Source organism: Melospiza georgiana, chromosome 1 (genome assembly GCF_028018845.1).
Source record: "Melospiza georgiana isolate bMelGeo1 chromosome 1, bMelGeo1.pri, whole genome shotgun sequence".
Classification (NCBI taxonomy): Eukaryota; Metazoa; Chordata; class Aves; order Passeriformes; family Passerellidae; genus Melospiza; species Melospiza georgiana.
The window spans coordinates 132735381-132756180 of NC_080430.1; the positions used below are offsets into that span (position 1 = coordinate 132735381).

Sequence of the window (20800 nt, forward strand, 5' to 3'; positions counted from 1 at the left end):
AGATAGCCAATTAACTGGTTAGAAATATCGTTTAAAACGCAGATGACATAAAATTAAGTTAAATGAACCTTAATTAGAAAGTTGGAACATTTAACTTGGTAAATACTTGTTTCATGAAGCTGGACAAACAGTTGATCTTATGTAAACCAATCAACCACCAGGGTAGTTACTCTTTCCCTGCCCAGTGACCAAGCTGCTGAAATTGAGCACTCATGCTAACATTGAGAACCTCTGACACCACAAGCCAGAGCTACCCAACTGATATCTCAGAAAAGATAAAATCTCTTAAATATATAAAATCTCTTGCCTGGTTTAAAGGTTCGTGATAGTCATTCTTCTTCTCCATTGAAGCCATAAAAGTACAGTGTTTACCAAAGCATTATGGCTCAGTACTCTAGCAGCAATTTCTAGTGCTGCTGTAATTTCATCAACACTTTCACAATAAAACATACTGCCAGAAAAGTAATTCCCTGTTGTAAGCTGACACAGAAGACATTGTACCAGGCACAAATCCTTCAGCACCAAGAGTTTGGTTTGTATGATTTTTAGCTAAGAAGTTGGAAGAAAAGAGAAAGCAAGAAGAAAAGTCTTACAAATGGAAGACAACAATGTAGAATTATGAAATGTTCAAACAGAATTTGTGGCGCAGACGGTTTATTCCAACCATATATACCTGCTAAACATAGCCAGGAAACCTGTTACTGGTAAAAGACTGAAAAGCTAAAATGTCTAAAATATAGAAGAGAATGTGAATAAAAATTACTTGTTTTAGGGATTTCTCCAAAAGGGCCGGTTTGGTTTTTGATTGTTTCTTCCACATTTTTAAAGAAAAAATGAGGGGGTTTTGTATATTTTCACCCACCTGCTCTGGGTACTTGCTTCCAACTATCTCTGCCACAGTGTTAAAGGACAGAGAGTCTGGATAAGTCTTAGCTCCCATCCTCAGGTGCACAACAATCCTAGTGCCACGGAGAGACATTCGTGACATCATTTCAGCATCTTCCACAGTGATGCAAGCAGTGGGAATTTGGTGTACATCAGGCTGGTAACTCTGCTCCCCAGTATGTGGACTGTTAAAAAAAACAACAAAACATAATGTTAACAACTTTGCTCTGTAATTTTTTTAGCATTACTGTAGAATTATTAAAAAGAATGACCATCATGACCATCCCTGCCATACTCTCAAAAGAGATATAGCTACAATTCTTAATAAAACTTTTGACAAAATACATCAAATGTTTTAACACTAATCAGAATATCTGACTGTCACTATTAAATATATCTAGAATTCTATTCATTGTCAGCTCTGTTTAGGTCATTGCCACACTTTGATATCACACTCCATTCACTGCTTTACCAGAAAGAAAAGCAATGAAAAGTCTAAATGAACAGGTTACCATAAGTGCATTTTTTTTTACTGTGGCAAGTAATGAAATTAAAATTCACTATTAAATTTTAATGCTATTTTCCAAATAACAGAATTGCAGAACAGATGAGGTTGGCAGGAGCCTCTGAAGATCATCTGGACCAACCTCCCCACTTGAGCGGGCCACCCAAAACCAGATGCCCAGAACCACACACAATGCATGAAAATCTTCACCTGTGAGCCTTCTCACAGCAGCAGATACACTTTTTTATACACTTAAACAAACAATAAAAAATTTAAATTGGGTTGTTTTTAAGTCATCTAAACTGGAAAAAAACCCCCTATTTAATTCCTGGAGGAGATATGTTAAGGAGGAAAGGAGAAACCTACTTTGTAAGGTTATAGATTAAGTAAAATGGGAGAGATTATTCAATTATATTTATTGAGAAGAATAATCCCTTCTCAACAATAACAAGTCATATTGTAATCAATAACATAATCTGCAGAGTAGATATGTATAAACATTTATTTCACAAGGAAATACTAAAAATGAGTTAAGTCGAGGTCTCACAGGAGCTTCCTCAGAGTATAGACAGATCAGTCTATTAAGTGACAACAGTTGAGGAAATTATTGCTCCTGGTTGTTTACAGCTGAACCTCAATCAAAGGCCAGTGTCTCTTCCCATCAGCTTTGCAGGTCAGGTAACCCACGGCTCACCTTTGAAATAACATTTAACCTGAAACTCTGCATTTCCTGTTCCATGTAATACTCCCTGAGCGGGATAAACCCATGTAGACTTATAAGTTCAGACCTTTTCTTTCCTTTTTTTCTTTCTCTTTGTCAGATAAAAAAAAGGCATCCCTCATCCCCACTTGTAAATTGTGATAACTTGCTGCATATGTTTAATATTTCTTTGAGTGTTTGGGGATAAATCCAGCATGTTAACCAAAAGACTTTCCAAGCAATGTAAAATAAACAGACTGCAAAAAAAGAAAAAGAGAGATGATGGTTTCATGTACTAATATTAAAAAACCCCAAACCCTACATTTAACAACTGAGCAGAAACTGTTTGTTTCGGCTAATTTTAAATGAATGTTTTTGCCTGTGTCTTCTGGCTTATGTCTTAGTGCTAACATGGTGTATATGCTGAATTGCAGTAATTCAAGTTTTATCACTGATTTCAAGGTCCTTGTTATTTCTCAGATGCTCAACAAAAGAAACTCCTTAAACTGTATTTGTTTCCCCAATTTAAGCAGCAAGCCCATTTATTGCAGATGCTCCATCCTGATGTTCTACCACAATTGTGGATAAGGCTTCTGACAACTCACACAGTTGTCAGTGCTTACACACCTCAATTAAAGGAACATTTGCAGGTACAAAATTTACCCAGCTAGCCCAAAAAATATACCTTGAAGTTATCCAGAAGTGCCATTTGTATGCTCAAACTACCACTCTGCCAAGATTACAGAGGTAAAGCCTATTATCCAAATTAAACCATATTGGCGTGGGCTGGCAGAGCCAGCAACAGCTCAGATGACACCAGGATCTGACAGGAATGGACAACTGCCCAAATTATCTCTACAAAAAGGGAAATGGACCCTAAGCATGACTGGTACAAAGTCACAAAGCAATACCACAGTACTGTAGATTCTTAATGCTGCACGATGAATTCACATAGAAAACATTTGTGGCAGACACTAAGCATCCTGGGATGCACCTGATTAAAGTTTTCATGCATGCAAAACATGCCATGTTTTAAGTATATCATCCACATAATAAATTGCTTAATAAAATGCCAAAGAGTACATCAAAAAACATGTAAACAGAGCAAATTAAGTACCTTTTGTGTAGAGATAACCAAAAACTGGAAAGGCTACTGACCATATGGCAATACCTGAGCAAGAACTAACAAAACAGAAATTACTAGCAGACTCTGTGTAACAGATGGAGAGAAGCATTTCCCAGTTTGGCTCAAAACAGGGCAAACAGGACATAGTTTGGGGAAATCAGGAGAAAGAAATTTTTTTGGTGGGGGCAGGGGAAGCAGAGGGGATGACAAGAAGGGTTTTTTTTTCATTGATTCTGAACAAACATTATTTTGGGACTATTTTGTCAAAAGAAGAAGGATCTTATTATCCTTCTTCTCTTGCATTTACAATTCCTTGCACCTTGAAAAGGAAATGAAAGCATCACATAACAGCACCTATAGAGATCACAAAGAACCCTGACTGCACCAGCATTCAACTTAAAAACATTGGTACCTACAGCCAAGCAAGGTGCACCTCTGGAATTTCCCACTAACACCTGGGAGTGATGTTAGCATCTGCTTCAAACACACATTCTCTGAAAAAATGCTGTTATCCAACAAACCCTAAATTAATTCTGCAAAACTTTAAGGGCAGTTAGGTTATTTAATAGATGATATCCCAGTTCAATGCCATAATTTGGTGTTCAGAAGAGATGGTAAGTAGTTTTCCCATTATTTTTTATTTACTTAACAAGAGTATCTGTTTTGATTTTAGATCTACTGAATCACCTCACATCCATATTTAAACTATTAATTGAAAGCATATTAATGTTACAATAAACTCACAGTCATTTGGTCCTGACATTCTTGTTCAACAGCTGACAAAATTCAGATAAATAAAGTGGTTGAGTTTTGCTTTTGATAAAGCCCTAGATTTCACATCTTGGAAAGTATTTAAGAGAAGTGTCATGGTATGAATAAAAGCAGAGAAAAGGCTCAAAAAAAAAGCCCCATATTTTCTCTGTGGTACATGTCAAATGGCTAGTAAGAAACAAATGTGGCTTGTGTCTTACACAAAATTGTAAAGAGAGAATAAAAAATTCAAAAAAAGCAGCTAGTTAGTTACTCTTCTGAGCAAAACAATCTAATGTGGAGAAACTAAAAAATGTGGATTAAAAGATGTGCTGCTGGTGTTAGGTCACTTCTAACTCTTCTTACTGTGGTAGCTGACCTAGCATGCTCCATTACTTTGTTCCTGCACTTCCAACCCTTATCTCTAAGATAAGCTAAAATGCTCAGGGAAAAGTAAACTGTGTAACTGCTTCAAGCTAAACTGGATGCTCTGACAGAAAACAGATCTCAAGTTGAAGCCTTGGAAAATGATGGGAATCTCCTAAGGAGAGAAGTAAGCATGACATTACAAGAACTCTAACATGGCTAAAAGGAAAAAAACCACCAACCAATCAAAACTTGATTATACAAAAGCTTAGAAAGATTTATTTCAGCCATAATGTGTATGCACATACCCTCAGTGCACCATTCTTCACATCAACCTAGAAAAGCAATGTAGAGTTGGGAAATGAAAAATCAATGTTGTCTAAGAATTGCCAGTGTTGTCTAAGTTTGCTCATTCAGACAAACACATTAGAAGACTCTTAATTACATATGTGACCACCTATTTTCTACAGAACCCATGTAAAATTCTCTGTATGAACCACATGTAAACTAAAAATTCTTATCAGATCAGCTAGTTTGTTAATATTGACTTGAATGATAACATACATTCCTGAGTAGAGCTATGACTACTTTAATCACTAGCTATATCCACAGCAAGATCACAGCCTTAACTCAGTAACAGGCTCACATCTTCCACACATTTTGCTGTTGTTTTTTCACTTGTATATTCTACATAGCACAGAAAATTCCCTCATCACATACAAAGCTTTTCACTTTAAAGGGGGTGATGTAACATACTGCAGCAAAACAGGAGGAAAACTACTCAATTTGCTCTCACAGTTAGCTATGGAGAGTAGCTATTCATGAGTGCCTCACTCCTGCAACTTCCTCTGCATCACAAGCAGCATGGCACAGCCTGAACTCCACACAAGTAAATCCCCTTTTCCAGCACCACAAACTCCTTACAAAAGAAAAGTTGCCCTTGTGTGCACTCCAACTGTGTATGTTCTTCCAAGATTCTCACCAATCTCTGGATAGAGAGGCCAACTGTAGCTGCAATTAGTAAAGATGTCAAAAGTATTGTTAATATTCTCAGAAGAATTAGGTCAAAATCAAGACTATTCTCCATTTACAACTACTTGGCAAAACATAAAATAAATAAATTCAGCCTAATTTTGTGTTTCTGTCATCATTTGTCCCAGGACTCATTTGCTTTGTTGGCTTCTTAGATTGTCTTGGTGGGATTTGATTTGTTGGTTCACAGTAAGTTGAAAAGATATCAAGATTGTCAAATTCAAAACCAAATAGGAATATGCACATAAAATCTTAAGAAACTGCAGAGTAAAAATATATTTTTTCATATATTATAAATATATAAATATATATATAATATAAAATATATATAAAAATATATTAAAATATTATATATATATATAACTATACAAGTATAGATTTAAATGGTATACATAAATAATGCAGTGTAATGGAGCCTTACCAAGGAAAGTTCCCTTTGAAGAAGACCACAGCATTATTCTGTTACCACGTGGACTCCAATTAAATTAACATTTAGAAAACTGCACTTAGTGACTGCCGGGCACTCAATAAAATTAGGCTTTACCAAACAAGCATAATAGCTTTGCCACTGTTACATATGTCCTAGGTTACAGAATATAACTTACACATACATGTTTGTATTTCACTATTATATTCAGTAACACCAATATTCAAAGCACCAAGAGAATTCTCCAAAAAGTACAGAATCTTTTAAAAATAGCATGGATTAAATATGGTTTGCCAAACAAGAAGCAGGAAGCAACTCTGAATAGTAAAATGATCAAATGAAGTTCGATGCATTCTACCCTGGGACTATCCAACTGCTGGGAATGTACAACAGCTTTCCAAGAATCTGTAGAAAATGAAAGTTGCATCAGCTGCTCTTCAACTGAAAAAGAAACTTGCTGGATCTTACAGACATGAAGATGACTCTCCAGCAGCTGAAATCTTGAGGGAACTATTTAAGTCACACACCTGTTTGGCCTCCTTCTGCTCAGTACAAATCACCAAGCTCTGTCCTTCTGTGTTTACATCCCTGTGAGAAAGCAGCTGCCTGCTGTGTGTTACAATAGGTAGTTTAGGTACAGGCTCCTGGAGTGAACACCACTGGCAACCCAAACTGCCAGCAGCTGTAAGGATTCTGGCTTCATAGGCTTTGTTTGTGACTTTTTTTGTTGAATTCCTAGCTTCTCAGCCTTGAGAACAAGTCTTATTTATATCTTTAATGACCTCCTCAACCACCAAGGACCAATGTGCACAGAGAACAAATTCAAAAAATCCTCACTGAGAACAGATGTTATATTTTACACCTACAGGAAGGATATAAATAAATCCAAACAAACAAACAAAAAAGAAATCAAAACTCAAAACAACAACCCCCCCTCGTTTTCTTAATTTGGAAAGTAGCAAATCAGACAAAGAAGCATCAGAAGGCTAGCAATACAAAAGCAAACTAAGAGCAAGAATACTCACCTGCTTTCCATACCATTTCCATTTAATGATGTTTTTCATTATTATAATTACCTCTTATATCAAAATTATCAAGCACAAATAGGTGTTAAGAGGCATTAGAGCTTTCAGGGTATCTTCCAGTCCTTCCAAGTCTCTGATTCATTAGAGATAGGGAGTAGCAGAGAGGGTCAACACAGGCATATCCATATACACCAGAAACAAGAGTCAGCCCTGGCACTGAACTGAACACATCATGGGGCAGCACAGGGAGCTCCCTCCTCCTTTCAAAGGATGGGCATGGGAAAGGGTAACATGCAGCCAACACTCACCTGAAGGAAAAGGGTAGGGATAGAGGATATTTGTCTTACCACCATAAAACTTCTCCCTTTTAATCAGATGACCCCTGAGGTAAACAGAGGGGAGCAAGGTCTGAAAGGAGGCAGAAGAAAGTCTCAGATTCACAGAACAGGATATGGATGGTGCTTTTCTTCTTTCCTTCCTTCTCTGAGCAGCCCACCATTCAGAGAAGTATGTTCTTGGGACACTGTCCTCCATAAAAACCAAACCAATCTTAAACTCATATGCATTTAGGAACATCTCCCTTTAACAAGATGTGGCAATGCAAACAAACCCTCATGGAGATACACTTTTAAGGTGTAAAAAATAAGACGAGTATCAACAGGAATACAAAGGCAGTCAAGGAAAAAAACCGTAAGATAGAAACGGCAGTGACAGAGGGTAAACGTTTCTCAAGGCAGCAGGAGACAAAACATCTTAGTACAAAAGGCAACTATGTGGATGGACTAAAGAGGAGAACTTTTAAAAAATCAACAGTGGAATAACATACTTATTATTATCTCAGATAGCATGGAATTAAATCCCAAAAGTAAAATAGAAGAAAATAGTTATCTTTTCTGTTTGTGAGTAAAAGCTTTTCACTGAAACACTTCCATTAACCTCAACAGAAGGGGGTGGGACAACAGGGGAGAAGACTTTAAAACCTAACTGGATATGAAAAGGAAGTGAAGGGACAGGCTGGATTCAGTTTTAGGGAATGAGCAAAAAAAAGCCACTGCAAGACACTTGTCCTGGTGAGCCACAATATTTTCTCAGGAAAACTGAAACTCTGAAAAAACTTCACTACATAAATGCTTTTTTCACTCCCACACTTCTAATTACTATAGGATACTAAACACCTTTTTGATGTTCTGTTAAACAATCCAATACTTTTACCACTCAAATAAAAAAAACAAAAAAAAAAGAATAAAAATATGTTTTAATAATAAAAAATAGTAAAAATAACACAGAGGTAGTACCACTTATTTTTTCTCTCAACTGAGAAATTTTAGTAGTGTCACTTGAAAGGAATTGCTTTAACTACACCTGTTCATTACATTTGCCTGTTATCTAGTACACACATTATACAGCTCCACTTATGCAATGTAAAATGCACTATAAATGCCTAAGGGATAAGAAAACGTTACCTAATAGTGTATTACACTTACTTGATGAACTCGTTCTCCAATAAATGGTATATTTTTATTTCCAAAATTCAGGCAAGTCTTGCCTGTCACTTCAAACTTACAGACACCCTGAATTTTTTTATCTTTGAACCTGAACACTGTAAGCAGAAAAGTTCTTTTTAGGAACAGAGTGTATTTTAAAAGTTCATTAGAGTATTTTAATTCCAGTGAACTACAAGTAAATATTGAGCAGCCCCACAAAATGTCATGCCAAGTGTGAGTGTTCTTTCGAGTGTTCTTTCCCCAGCTGTATTTTTTGATGATGGTGGCAGATTCTTCCAAAAGCTTCATAATCAACATCAGATGATATAAAAGTTGTCCCAATAGGTATGTGTTTCCTCTTAACAGCTCCTTTCCTGGCAATTAGCTGTGTCTGGGAAACGAGAAGTGTCAGGCTTAAAAAAAAAAAAAAAAAAAAAAAAAAATCCAGTACAAATCATGGTTGAGAGAATGAATAAGTTTTGGGGATCTTGGCGTGCTGCAGGTTTCTTCGGGAGCATGCAGGAAGAACACCTGGCACACACCAGTTTTCATAAGGAAATTAATGTAGGGGTTTTCTGAGAAAGTAGATCAGACTGAGAATTGAAGTAATTTTTCTTCCTCAGAAGGAAAAGAGAAATTGCTGACAAAATGCAACACTTTCTCACTGGGTTTTTTTTTTTGCTATGAAGCTTGTTGTGCTCTGCAACATACACTATATAGTCATTTTGTTTTGCACAATGTTTAATAGTTTTTCCTTTTCCCATTTAATCCTAGAGATACAGCAATTCCTTCATTATCTTCTGAATGGGAAAGAATTCCACTTTTGCAATTTATGGGTTTATTTAATATCTAATAAAGAGTGCCTATGAGAGTCTGTGCTGGAAGAGAGACTATCTGGAACAATATAATTTTCTCTCGTTTTCATTAGTTGAGCAACATTTCCATGTTGCTCAGGAAAATGTTGTAAAAAAGGTAGCAGGCTGGAGGCTGGTACAATAATGATCATCACTTTTACAGCCTGTACATAAATTAAAATACACAAATTATTTTGGACCAGAACCAAGAGATACAGGCACACAGCCAGTCAGATCAGATGAACTGTTAAGGTGACACAGGTTTAGGGACATGATGAGATTCCAGACTACCTGAAAAGTGACAGCTGTGAGAATGCCAGAGCTCTCCAAGTCCACTGTGGTAGCTCCAGGAGAAGAAGATTGCCACAGAGGACCACAGGCTTCCCCACCTCCTCCTCACCCATGCGTCCAGGGTCTCTCTCGTGCTCAGGCAGCCTCCCTGAGGAGAGGCAAGCAGCAAGGCACCTGCACCCAGCCCGTGAGCACCCCACAGCCTTAGGGCTCAGTACAGGAAAACACTGAAAATCACTTTGTGCAACACTGAAAGGACAGTAACAGAATAAAAAGGGGGAATTTTCTTCCCAATGTTCAGGTATTAAGTAGTTATTATTCCCCCACCCCACAAGGCACACTGTGCAAGAAAATTAGCTTCCTGATTGTCAATGATTGTGAACTCTGAGACCATGTATGTCTTAGTGTATTTATATTCATGAATAATATAAATAGGAAATCTTGAAAAAAAAACTATACCTACATAGAAAGAAGTGCATAATACAATTTTTAGAAGCAGAACTGAGTTTTACAAGCTAATATACACTGGCTAAATTACCTTGCAGCTGTCAAGCTAAAATTTCTTCCTCTAAAATACTCCATATTGCACTTCTGTGTAAGTGTAGTGGAGTTAAATTATTCACTGGAAATTGTACTTGTTTCAAATCTAACTTTAGACAAATCTAACTTTATAGACATAAACAGGTACTGAATTCTACAGAACAAACCCAAACATTGCAATTCATAACTTTTTATCAAATAGTTTAAAACAATTGTTCTGTAAGTGCAGCCCAAAGATCACCTGCAGTTTGCAAAGCCTTTGTACACCCAGCTCTCAAAGTGAGCTTTTAATAATTTCATGAAGATAAGTTTCACTGGCCAGCAGGTGAATCTTGTGATGTAGCCCATACTATTAATAGCAACCAATATTAATATTGGTTAATACCAACATTACCAAAATTCCTGTTTTAAGGGGACAGTGCTTAATCCCTGATCTAACCACAGAACTCTTCACCTGCAATGAACACTTGATGACTGATGTGACCCAGGATACATTGCAAATCACAGGGTGGCACTTTTTGCTGCAAAAATGCTGCTAAAATAAATTCTCCTTGGAAGTTCCTGATTTGTCAGACATTTGGGGGAAATAGACCTGTCTAGGACCATCCTTATGAAACCATGACAGTTGGACTGTCCAGCTCACAAGTTCTGCACCCTGTTAACTTTTGTAATGGCCTGAAAATTTCATGTGGAGGTGGAAATAACAGTGCATTTGTGGCTAAAATTTCTGCTCCAAACATATTTGGACTAAAACTAAACAAAACTAAAAGCTTCAGATACCTTTTGTGGGAGATCCTAGGGGACTGAATGGAATTCTCCTTTTCTTTTTCAGGAAACTTCCATGGACAAACATCACCTACAAGTCTAATGCTTTCCAATGGTGTTCTCCAATTCCTTGTCATTTTATTGCAATTGCCTGGATTCTGGCATCCTTTCACCAATTGTTAAGCCAGTCCATTAAGTAAAATCAAAATAGTGAAGGAATAAAAAATACCACTCTATATGGGAAGAGTTAAAGGAATCTATCACTGATTGTCACTCAGAAGTACAAAGATTTGCATGACTGAAACCTAATTTTAGACACTGAAAAACAGTTACATTTCTAAAAACATCAGCTGCAGCTGCACTTGTTATTCCAAGTAGCTCTGCTAAAGTTTTCTCATGGGTCTGTCTATTCACGTTGCATTTCTGGCAAGACTGAAATGGTAGCATTCTCTCAGACACTGCAGCACACCATTTCTGTTCTCCTACAGTGTCAGCATTATAGACTAAGTAAAAGAAGAGGGGGAGGGGGAAATTCCCATGGTTTTGTGGAGTTGCAGCCTTGGATGGTCCCTCAGATGAACTCGACTGCGCAGGACTCTGGCTGCACGTGGACAGGCCTGGGTCCCTTCTCCAGAGCTTTGAGCTGGAGCACAAACGTACAGGCCTCTAATGCCCCTTATGGAGATACAGAGCATGTACTCAAGTTGCCTGGTCCCTTCACATAATTTCTGGCATTCCAGTGTCCCCCCAACAGCAACTGCAACCTTCTCAAAACCCCAGACTGGGAGCCCTGAAAGTTTTTCTTTCTTTCTATAGAGTCTGCACATAGAGATACTTGGAGGGAGACACAAACTGTCCTCAAAGAAGGACCACAAACTGCTTCCTGAAGAGTTGCAGGCAATACAGAGATTACAGAACAACTAAAACCTCCTTACATCTCTCATGGGAATTCACTCTTTCCAAAACTCAGATTTTTGGCAAAATCACATTTGAATCCCAGAACCTGATTTCTAAAGTTCATGTCGTTCTTGATGATATTAAAATGTTACTAAGAAAAAGCCTTTTACTTTTTTGAAATTTCAACTCTTTTGTGCTCTTTTCAGTGGGTTTCATTCTCTCACAGTGAGTTAATACTGAATTGAATTCAAATCCTTTGAATTACAGTCAACAAATGATTTTTAAATGTTCAGATTTGAAAATACGATTTCCCTACGTAATGAACTGTATTCTCTGTTATTCACCTCCTGCCAGAGCCTTCCCACAGATCTGAATCTCAATCTAGCAGAATTCAACTATCAACCTAATAAAAACCCCCATGGTTATATAATGGATTATTTATCAGCAGCAGTCACCCACTGTTACGTGGTAATACAACAGTTACATGGTTTTGGCACATGCAAATTGTTGCAGAATCTACTACTAGCTACTTAAACACAGTTTAGAAGAGCTGACTTTTAATGTTGTCCTCTTTACAGTAAACAATGTGCAAATGCTATCCTAAATTAATATTCAAGAAATATTAATATTGCTTATAAACAGAGAAAGAGAGATAATACTGAGACCTGCTCAAGACACCACGGGGGCACACGGCAGAGTGATAAATGGAACTTCAGAACCCCTGGGTTTAATTGATTCACTTGATTACTCTCCCTTGTCTGACAAAAGTATCCTTTTGTTCTTCAATGCACAAATGTCTAGAATCAATCTGGATTTTTCAGAGCTAAACAGTACATAGTCTCAATATTTCTTGTTGAGGTGTTTTTGTGTGCTTCACAGTCACAAGCAAATTAATGTGAAGAAATCCAAATAGAAATATGTCAGAAATTATGTGGTTCCTTTCTTTTCTTTATTCTTAGAAGAAAAGTTCTTATTTTACATTCACAATGGATTAAAAAGCCATGAAGTGCAAAGCTTAATCCTGCTTAATAATAATAATAATAATAATAATAATAATAATAATAATAATAAACAGAAGCAGATAAAAGACAGCCCCTCTCTGTTTCACAGGGTATTTGCAGTATTCACATTAGACAGCCAAGGCAGAAGTACTATGGATAGTGACCAGGAAAGAAAGGCAAGGTGAAACAGTTGAGTAGAAGTCACAGATAACTCATCTAACCAGCTAAAGAAAACAATCTATAAATATCAAACAAAAGTCAGATTTAAAAAGCAAAGTTGGAAGATAATAAAGTTACAGCTTTAGGTTTGTACCATCATCCTAAATATAGAAACAAAAAGAAAGAAAGCATAAGATGCCTGAAGGAGTGGACAACAGGCAAGTAATCAAAGCTGGCATCACTGGCAGAGCAGAGACAGGAGCTGGCACCTCTCATTTAATAAACCAGATGGAGAAGGATTTTCACCATTTAGCTGTACCCTGGAGGCAATACAAAAGCATTAGTATTTGATGCAACAAGATGGACACAACAAGAGAAATGCGGGTGACTGACTGGATTTGAGAGGGAAAACAAACCAGGAGAAAAGGATTAAAGTAATTGAAATGGTTACACTTCTGAGTCACAAGACATTGCTTCTACAGGGAAGAACCCACTATTACTGTTGGCCATCAACACCAGCCTACATCTAGAAAACAATTCTAAAGGACAGATGTGGAACAATTGGCTCTGACCTCCTAAAAATATAAGTCAAAATTTGTGTGCCATAAAGAAGGGGTTTCATCACACAAATAGGTCTAGCTAATCATACTTAAATGTCTGACATACACAGTAGTAAAGATAACAGCAGGGTGAGACCATCCTATAAGAAGACAGTATCTAATAAAAGAACATAGAAATACCCTACCATATGGACAAGCCACGAGTAAGACTGTGGGAAGTGGAAGAAACAGCAGAAAGAACACTGTTTTCCACCTGCCCTCTGGAAAACAGTGTAAGCATTCATGTAAAGAGAAATCACAGTATGTTGGAATAAACCATACACATTTGATCACATGTTTAAGCAAATAAGGCAAAACAAAATGAGGAATTTGCTTTTCCAAATCCTCTGCATGCCTGGGGTGTTGACCAGAGAGATTAACTGTGTTAACAGTTGACTAGCAATCAAATATATTTTAAAATTGGCACCTATATTTGGTTACTTGTTTGTTTTACATAAGTAAAAAGCTATATATCAAAATAAAATTTTATGTTGTATACATGCATATAAATACAGCCAAAGTCTCTGCAAAAACCTCTGTTCACTTTTGGAAATCAGCAGTAAACCTCAAAAAGAGCAGAGGAGTACTTCAGGAGCTTTAGAGCAGATACAACATGTTTCCTAAATAAAACTTCAATATATATAATCTGAAATGGTTTTGCAATATGTAGATATATTTTAGTAACATAATTAAACTAAGAATAATGCCAAACAGATTCAGAAAAAGTATCTTGAGTAATATAGGAAGTAGAAACAATACTCAGTGGGAAACAGAAACTGTAAACCCATGAAAATAATGGAAAAAGACATGAAAAAATAAAATAGGATAGGCAAGTGAATCTATATAATAGACCTCTATACAAGCTGTTTCAGCATTGTCTGGACTAAAATTTAAAAAGTGAGGTGCTTTGTACCTTGGAAGTAATCCTAGAATACATGAAGAAACAGAGGCTTTACTCTTTCTTTTCCGTTTTGTTTTTTTTTTTTTAATGAAAAAAAGAGAATATTAGGCCAGGACACCCCAAACACCCAAATTCTGTAACATTCTGGCACAAACATTCTGGGACTATTTAATCTTTTCCAGTCGTCCAGGGCCAAATGCTCATGTGCTCTGGATATGAACACTCCAGATAAAGTCCACAGTTACTGCACTTTTGCGATAGAAACACGGAGAATTACAGGGAAACAAAATAACAGTCCACATACTTCTCAGATCTTATCAGCAGCTGAAAATAAATACACAGATTGAGGAACACATTCACTGGCACTGTATTAGCTGGATACCTCTCTGTGATCATTATCTGCCTTTGTGTTTCAGTCCTCCACAAATATGGTCACCACAGATTAGTGAGACACTTGTTTGTGTAATCAAAAAATCGAATATTGTGAGGACTTTAAAACAAACCTGAAGTTGATAGGTCAAGACATTATAATCATGTCAGAGGGTTCTGAACTTACTAACAGGTTTTCATAGGAACCACAACTTGTACAGACTCAGAAGAGGCTGGCAGCACTGAAGAGCTGATTAGGGAGAAACAGGAAATCATGGAAAATTGCTGAAAATCCTGGTGCTCAACCCACAACAAGCACAGCTGTAACTCCTTATAGCCCAGTACCTGAAAGCCAAAACTTGGAAGTTTTATACACTGAACATCTTTATATACCTGAACCAGTAATGCAAAGGTGGAATAAAACTTCACAACTTCAGAATACTACCAAGCCTAATCAGTGGGTGCTCATGGTACTCAAACAAGACCAGAGTTAATTGGGATATGGGTGGCCAACCAACCCCAAATTAATGTATGACTCATTAATGTTAGGAAAGTCCAGAAGACAGGGAAAAAAAACAATGGAATACTAAATTGCTAAAGGTTTGCCTTGGAAAGTTATTGGTGAGGCAGCCAAGATTTCAATAGAGCTGTTATCCTCAGAGCAGCTTTCTAGAGAACAGTCTATCAAAAGAGATTTTACTAGCCCTTACCTCTACCAAGTTACAGGATACTGCTTGTATGACTAAATGGATTAAACTCATTACAATTCCTGAACAGGAGGAGTCAAAATTAGGAGGAGGCAGAGAAAGCTCTCATAAGTCTCATCACCATTTCAGTGACTTTGTAAGAAAACAAATATGGCAGGGGTATGAAATTACACAGAGATTGCAGATGGCACATCAGGCCCCATCTACTGGAAACACAAAACAACCAAAACCCAGTAATGCAGTTCAAAGCAAAAAAGAGGAAAAAAGTTTGGTAAAAGCCAAAGAGAGATTGGGACTGAATAAAGATCTACAGATTTCTCACTATTATGAAGTTACCTGAAATTAGATTCCTAATTGCTGTGCAAATAGCAAGAACCCATTGCATAACACAATAATCTCCTAAAACATAGGCTCTGTTTCTTCTAACGACTTCTTCTAAGCCTCTTTTTGGCAGCCAGGCTTTGCCCAAAAGGGAGCACAAAGGCTGCACTACAGAATGCAGTCTGGCATGTTGGTCTGAAGGGAACATAGGAAGCAAAGTAAAAATTAACAAATTGTCAGTCAACAAAATTTACGGGCATCCTAGAGGGAATGCAGAGCAAATCCCACAGCACACCACAAATTCACATCTCTAAGGGCAGCAAGACAACATGCACAGACTAGAATCTTTCCACAAGATTCCCAGACACTTATAAAACATGGGCTGCTCTTATTAGACCCCCTTATTAGATCCCTTGTTAGACCCCAAATAAGGGTTTTATCCTTCCTTACTGCCCCTTTAGTAGAACAGGAGACAATACAGCTATATCCCATTGCCACATGATATTGCTTGCAATAAGCGAAAAGTTTGCTGTAAGTGAAATTGCTTGCAGCAAGTGAAAAGTGATCACAAATAATCAGTGGCACTTCCTGATTTCTTCAGTCATGCCACACTACTGTTGCATCTCTACAATCACCACACTGCTTCCTGCTGCCCTTTGTGCAGGCTTTGTGCATTCCCCAAGCCTGTGCAAAGCTTGGGGAATGGGAAGATGCTCCCTACTCAGCATGCCACTGCTTCCCGTCTATGGACAGCAGAACGGATCACAAGAAAGATTCCTCAGATGGCAGCAAAACATTGGGTATACTGCTATTCATAGCAGAAGGAAGGGCAGAAGAGGAGGGAAAGGAGGCTTCAGGTCTCAGGACACAACAGGAAGATACACTTTCAAAGACAGAACATTCATTTTAAGGGCCAGATGCATTAAAACAAGACCAAAACCAAACAACTAAACCAACCCACCAAACAAAAGCCAACCAAAAAGCAAAATAAATACTAGTAAAACTACTGTATCATCCCAGAATTCAGAAAACATGGCAGGGCAAGAGGAGGAAGCTGAATCTGTCACTACTGATGTGAATAAGCCCTTACTTTTCTTGGACATGGAGTTTTAGGGGAAGGAAGATTATCTCCTCAGCAAGCAATTCGCATGTCTGGAACAAAAGGCAGCAGACCAAGCACTGGAAGAGGTGATGTGGTAAAAAGTCTCTGTGAAAGCACCTGAGAGCTAAAAAATGCCACTAATGCACACACATGGTCAGCAAGATTGAGAAGGGCATGACCTGCCTAACAAGCCATAAGGAATATAAAGGAAAACAATTTATATACAAAAAGGTATCCATGACTATTCATGATAGGAGAAAATAAATGAAATGAGATTACAGAAAGGGGAAATTAAGATAATGGAAATGCAATGGAAAAGAAATGGTTTTCAAATTCACATACATCCCATGAGATGATGTACTAGCCTTGTGCCATATGTAATGACATGGATCATCAATGCAACCTCAGTCATAAATCTTGAGTTGCACCATGCCATTAATGACTTCAGCTTTCATGCAGACAAAGTTTTTGATTAGAGTTACTGGAGCTTCACAAGCTGGTGGTGTGTCCTGGCCACCAGACTGAAGAAAGAAAGAAAAAGTGAAGGAAAACACTTCAGGTAAGTATAAGATGCTGATAATTTAGTCCAAAAAGAAGAGAACTTGACCAAATATGTGTCCGTGTTAACAATCTCTAGATTGTGTCAAAGTACTACTTGGTCTATTCTGGCCTTGTAATATGTTCCCTGTTGAATTTCTTGCATTTTGGAGAGATCACTCGGCAGCATCTAAAAAACCATAATAATAGGGCTCTTGGCATTTATCCTGAGGATTCTTGGGAACTTCCTTTATGAGTTCTCAGAAAAGCACTCAATTTTCCTTCTTTCTTGAGCCCTTAAAGGAGTTATCATTACAAGATACAGTGTTATGACATTATCTAATCTGTGGTTCTTGAAGAACAGAAGGATTTACTGAAAGTTTTAGATTCATAAGAGTACATTCACTGCAGAATAAATACTGGACCAATAGCTAAAGGACACCTTTTTATTTACAAAATGTATAGCTAGACTTATGGATAGCTTATTAGAGGCATACAATTTCAGGAGTCTTACAGTTAAACACCTCACTTTCCCTATCTTCTTTCACTTTGATTATTTAATGAACAGAACAACTGCTGTGAAAAAGCAAGCCTATGTTAGCAGAAAATAATTTTGTCATCACCATTTCTTAAGCAACACTGCCTGTTGTAGCATGGGACTGGTCATTCAGATTATTGCTCAACTTCAACTATACCTTGTAAACTGAGTATTTTCACTGTAAAAAAACATCCATTATGAACTGAGAACACCCATCAGTTTGTTTTACACTACAGTAAGGGCATGTATCATTAATCTAAGCACAGTGAAGTTATTAAAGCAGAAAAAAAAGAGTAAGTACCCAGATTTCTACAAAAGGTCAAATATTATAGATAGTGTTGAATTACTACAATAATACATGTTATTTGAGAAGGTTCATTAAAAATAGTTCTGTTACTCTTAACTTCTAATACCCATGTTTAAATACTTCACCACCAAATTGTCAGTGCTTCAAAAAATTTGTTACTGGCAAAAGGAGCCTACAAAAAAGATGGAGAGATGGAGAGAAACTTTTTACAAGGGTCTGTAGTGATAGGACAAGGGGGAATGGCTTCAAACTGAGAGAAAAAATCTGTTAATGTCTTCACAAAAGAGGGAGGGATTGTAGTCAATGGATGGGAGTCTTCCCTAATGATAGCAGAAAAGGATGTTAATGTCTTCAGGAAAGACTAGGTCTGAAAGAACCAACCAGAATGGCTGTGGCAATATTTAGGGCAAATGGGTGTTAATGTCTTTGAAATGGGTCTTAATACATCTACAAAAATCAAGCCACCAAGTTTGTTACAGAACCCAGACAACTTTAGGGTAATAGGAGAAATGAGTCCACACAAATCTATTGCAGAGCCCAGACAGTCTGAACTTCTGATGGATCCACAAAATCCAGACATCCTTCCAAACTTTAGGGGAAAATGACAACACGTCTTTTGGGGGAATGTGTGGTAGGCAGTTGTTTGGGAAGGCTGTACCTTCATCAGCATGGAAAGGAAGAGGGCAAGATGTGGTCGGGAGTTTAGGATAAAAGGAGGCTGCATCCTCTAAAACCTCCAGAGAGACCCCATGGGGGAATGGCCTAATTGACTCTCTCCCTTTATTAGAATAAAGTTGCAGGATTCCTCTGTCTCCTTTATGGACACTGGCATTTCACAGCATGGCTTTTCTGCAAAAAACTTCAAAAGAATAGGCTTAGATGTTAGGAACAAATCCTTCACTGTGATGGTGCTGAGGCACTGAAAGAGGTTGCCCAGAAAAGTTGTGGATTCCCCATGCCTGGCAGTGTTCAAGGCCAGGTGGGATGTGGCTTTGGGCAGCTTGGTCTAGTGGAGAGCATCCCTTACACCAATTACCTATTAATTACAGTTACCTTCTCCTACATAAAAAAACCCCCACTCCTACATACCAATAAAGAGAAGAGAAATAAAAAACTCAAGAGAATCATTTAACACAAGAGGCAGACAGTGCCACGAGACACAACTGTGGCACATGGTAACTTTGCAATACCATGTAACCACTGCCACCTCTTCATAGGTCAAGGAAGACGTGCTTGCTAATTTTATTCCCTATTCACTTAGCAATGCTGTTCAAAATGAATGAATCAACTCCTTGAAACTCAACAGCAAATACTTGTCACTGGTGAGTGTCATGAATCCTTGTACAAACACATCAATAAGTTTTCCTGAGTAAAATGACACTCGTCCCTTCCTGCCCTTATTAAGAACTGGGATGCTTGAGTCCTCAGGTGTCTCATTGCTCCGCAGTTATACTACCACATCTCAAAGAAAAACAAACTGTCCCCGCGTCAAAGACTCCCTTCACACTTTTTGCCCTGACAAACTGGCAGCCACTTGCCATTTCTGGGACAAGGAACAGCCATCAAGTTACCAGTAAAAGAACAGTGATTTAATTCTTGTTGGGATTTCACCAATTCCACTTTGTAAGTACGCTTTAATAATGAGCCCTAATAAGCCTAGGATGTTAATGGCAGTACCTAGTTTTGACCTATAAATATTACTCATATTGCAAGTTCACCTAGAAATCACACCACAAAGTTGGCTTACATTGCTCCAGCAAATTGAGTAACTAAATAACAATAAGCAATAATTACAATAAGTTGAAAAGGGGTTGAAAAATTTGAAAACCAAGCAAACAATCAAGCAAAGAAATGAAACAAAAACCCCCATCTACCAAACTCGATATAGTTTCGGAAAAATTGTGAAATTACACCTTTCATTTACCTGAAACTGGGATAGTAGAAGTGTGAGAAGGATGCTTTGTTCTAAGATGTTTCCAGGATATTTTGGAAAACTCCACAATCCCATTATCATTTATTATCAGTGAACATGTAAACACAGGCCAAAGAAGTAAAGGCTGTGGTTAACAATGCAGCAGCATACAAATTGCAAGAATGCACGACTTACTTTCACAATATTTAGAAACCTTTTATTATCTTTTTATCTTTCATCTCTCACCCTTCTAACACACTACTCCCGGCAGCAAGGCAGTATTTTCCACCAGTCAATTAAAAAGGCAAGTGACTCGAACAAAGAGTGCCCCAGACACTGACAGATAAGAAGCACCACATCCAGCACACAGTCCATCCAGCACAGCACACTGCTAGGACAGACAAGGAGACACTCCACTGATGATTAGAAGAAAACACAGGAGAATGCATAGAGATAAGAAAATCCATCTTGCCTACAGCAATACCTACTTGTTAAAAATGAGAGAAACAGATATAGTCATCACTGAGTAACCAAAGGGAGGGACTGGGCCTGAGTACCTTCTGTATTATAGGAAAAATACATTAACAAGTCTATTCCATATGAAAAATAAAATAAACCCTAAGTAAAGGTAAATTAAGAGAGTACAGAAAGTGCACCATAAAAAAATGCTTCATGGCAGCATCTACATTTGAAATTAGTT

At 37.6% G+C, this 20800-nt stretch overlaps 1 protein-coding gene across 1 annotated transcript in view; it reads right to left on the reverse strand.

Moving 5' to 3' along the window:
- Positions 1–20800, reverse strand: part of CPQ (carboxypeptidase Q) — a 146665-nt gene that overhangs the window by 92920 nt on the left and 32945 nt on the right. The window contains exon 4 of the mRNA XM_058032012.1: positions 863–1070. Coding sequence (XP_057887995.1) covers positions 863–1070 — 208 coding nt within the window. The remainder of the gene's footprint in view (positions 1–862; positions 1071–20800) is intronic.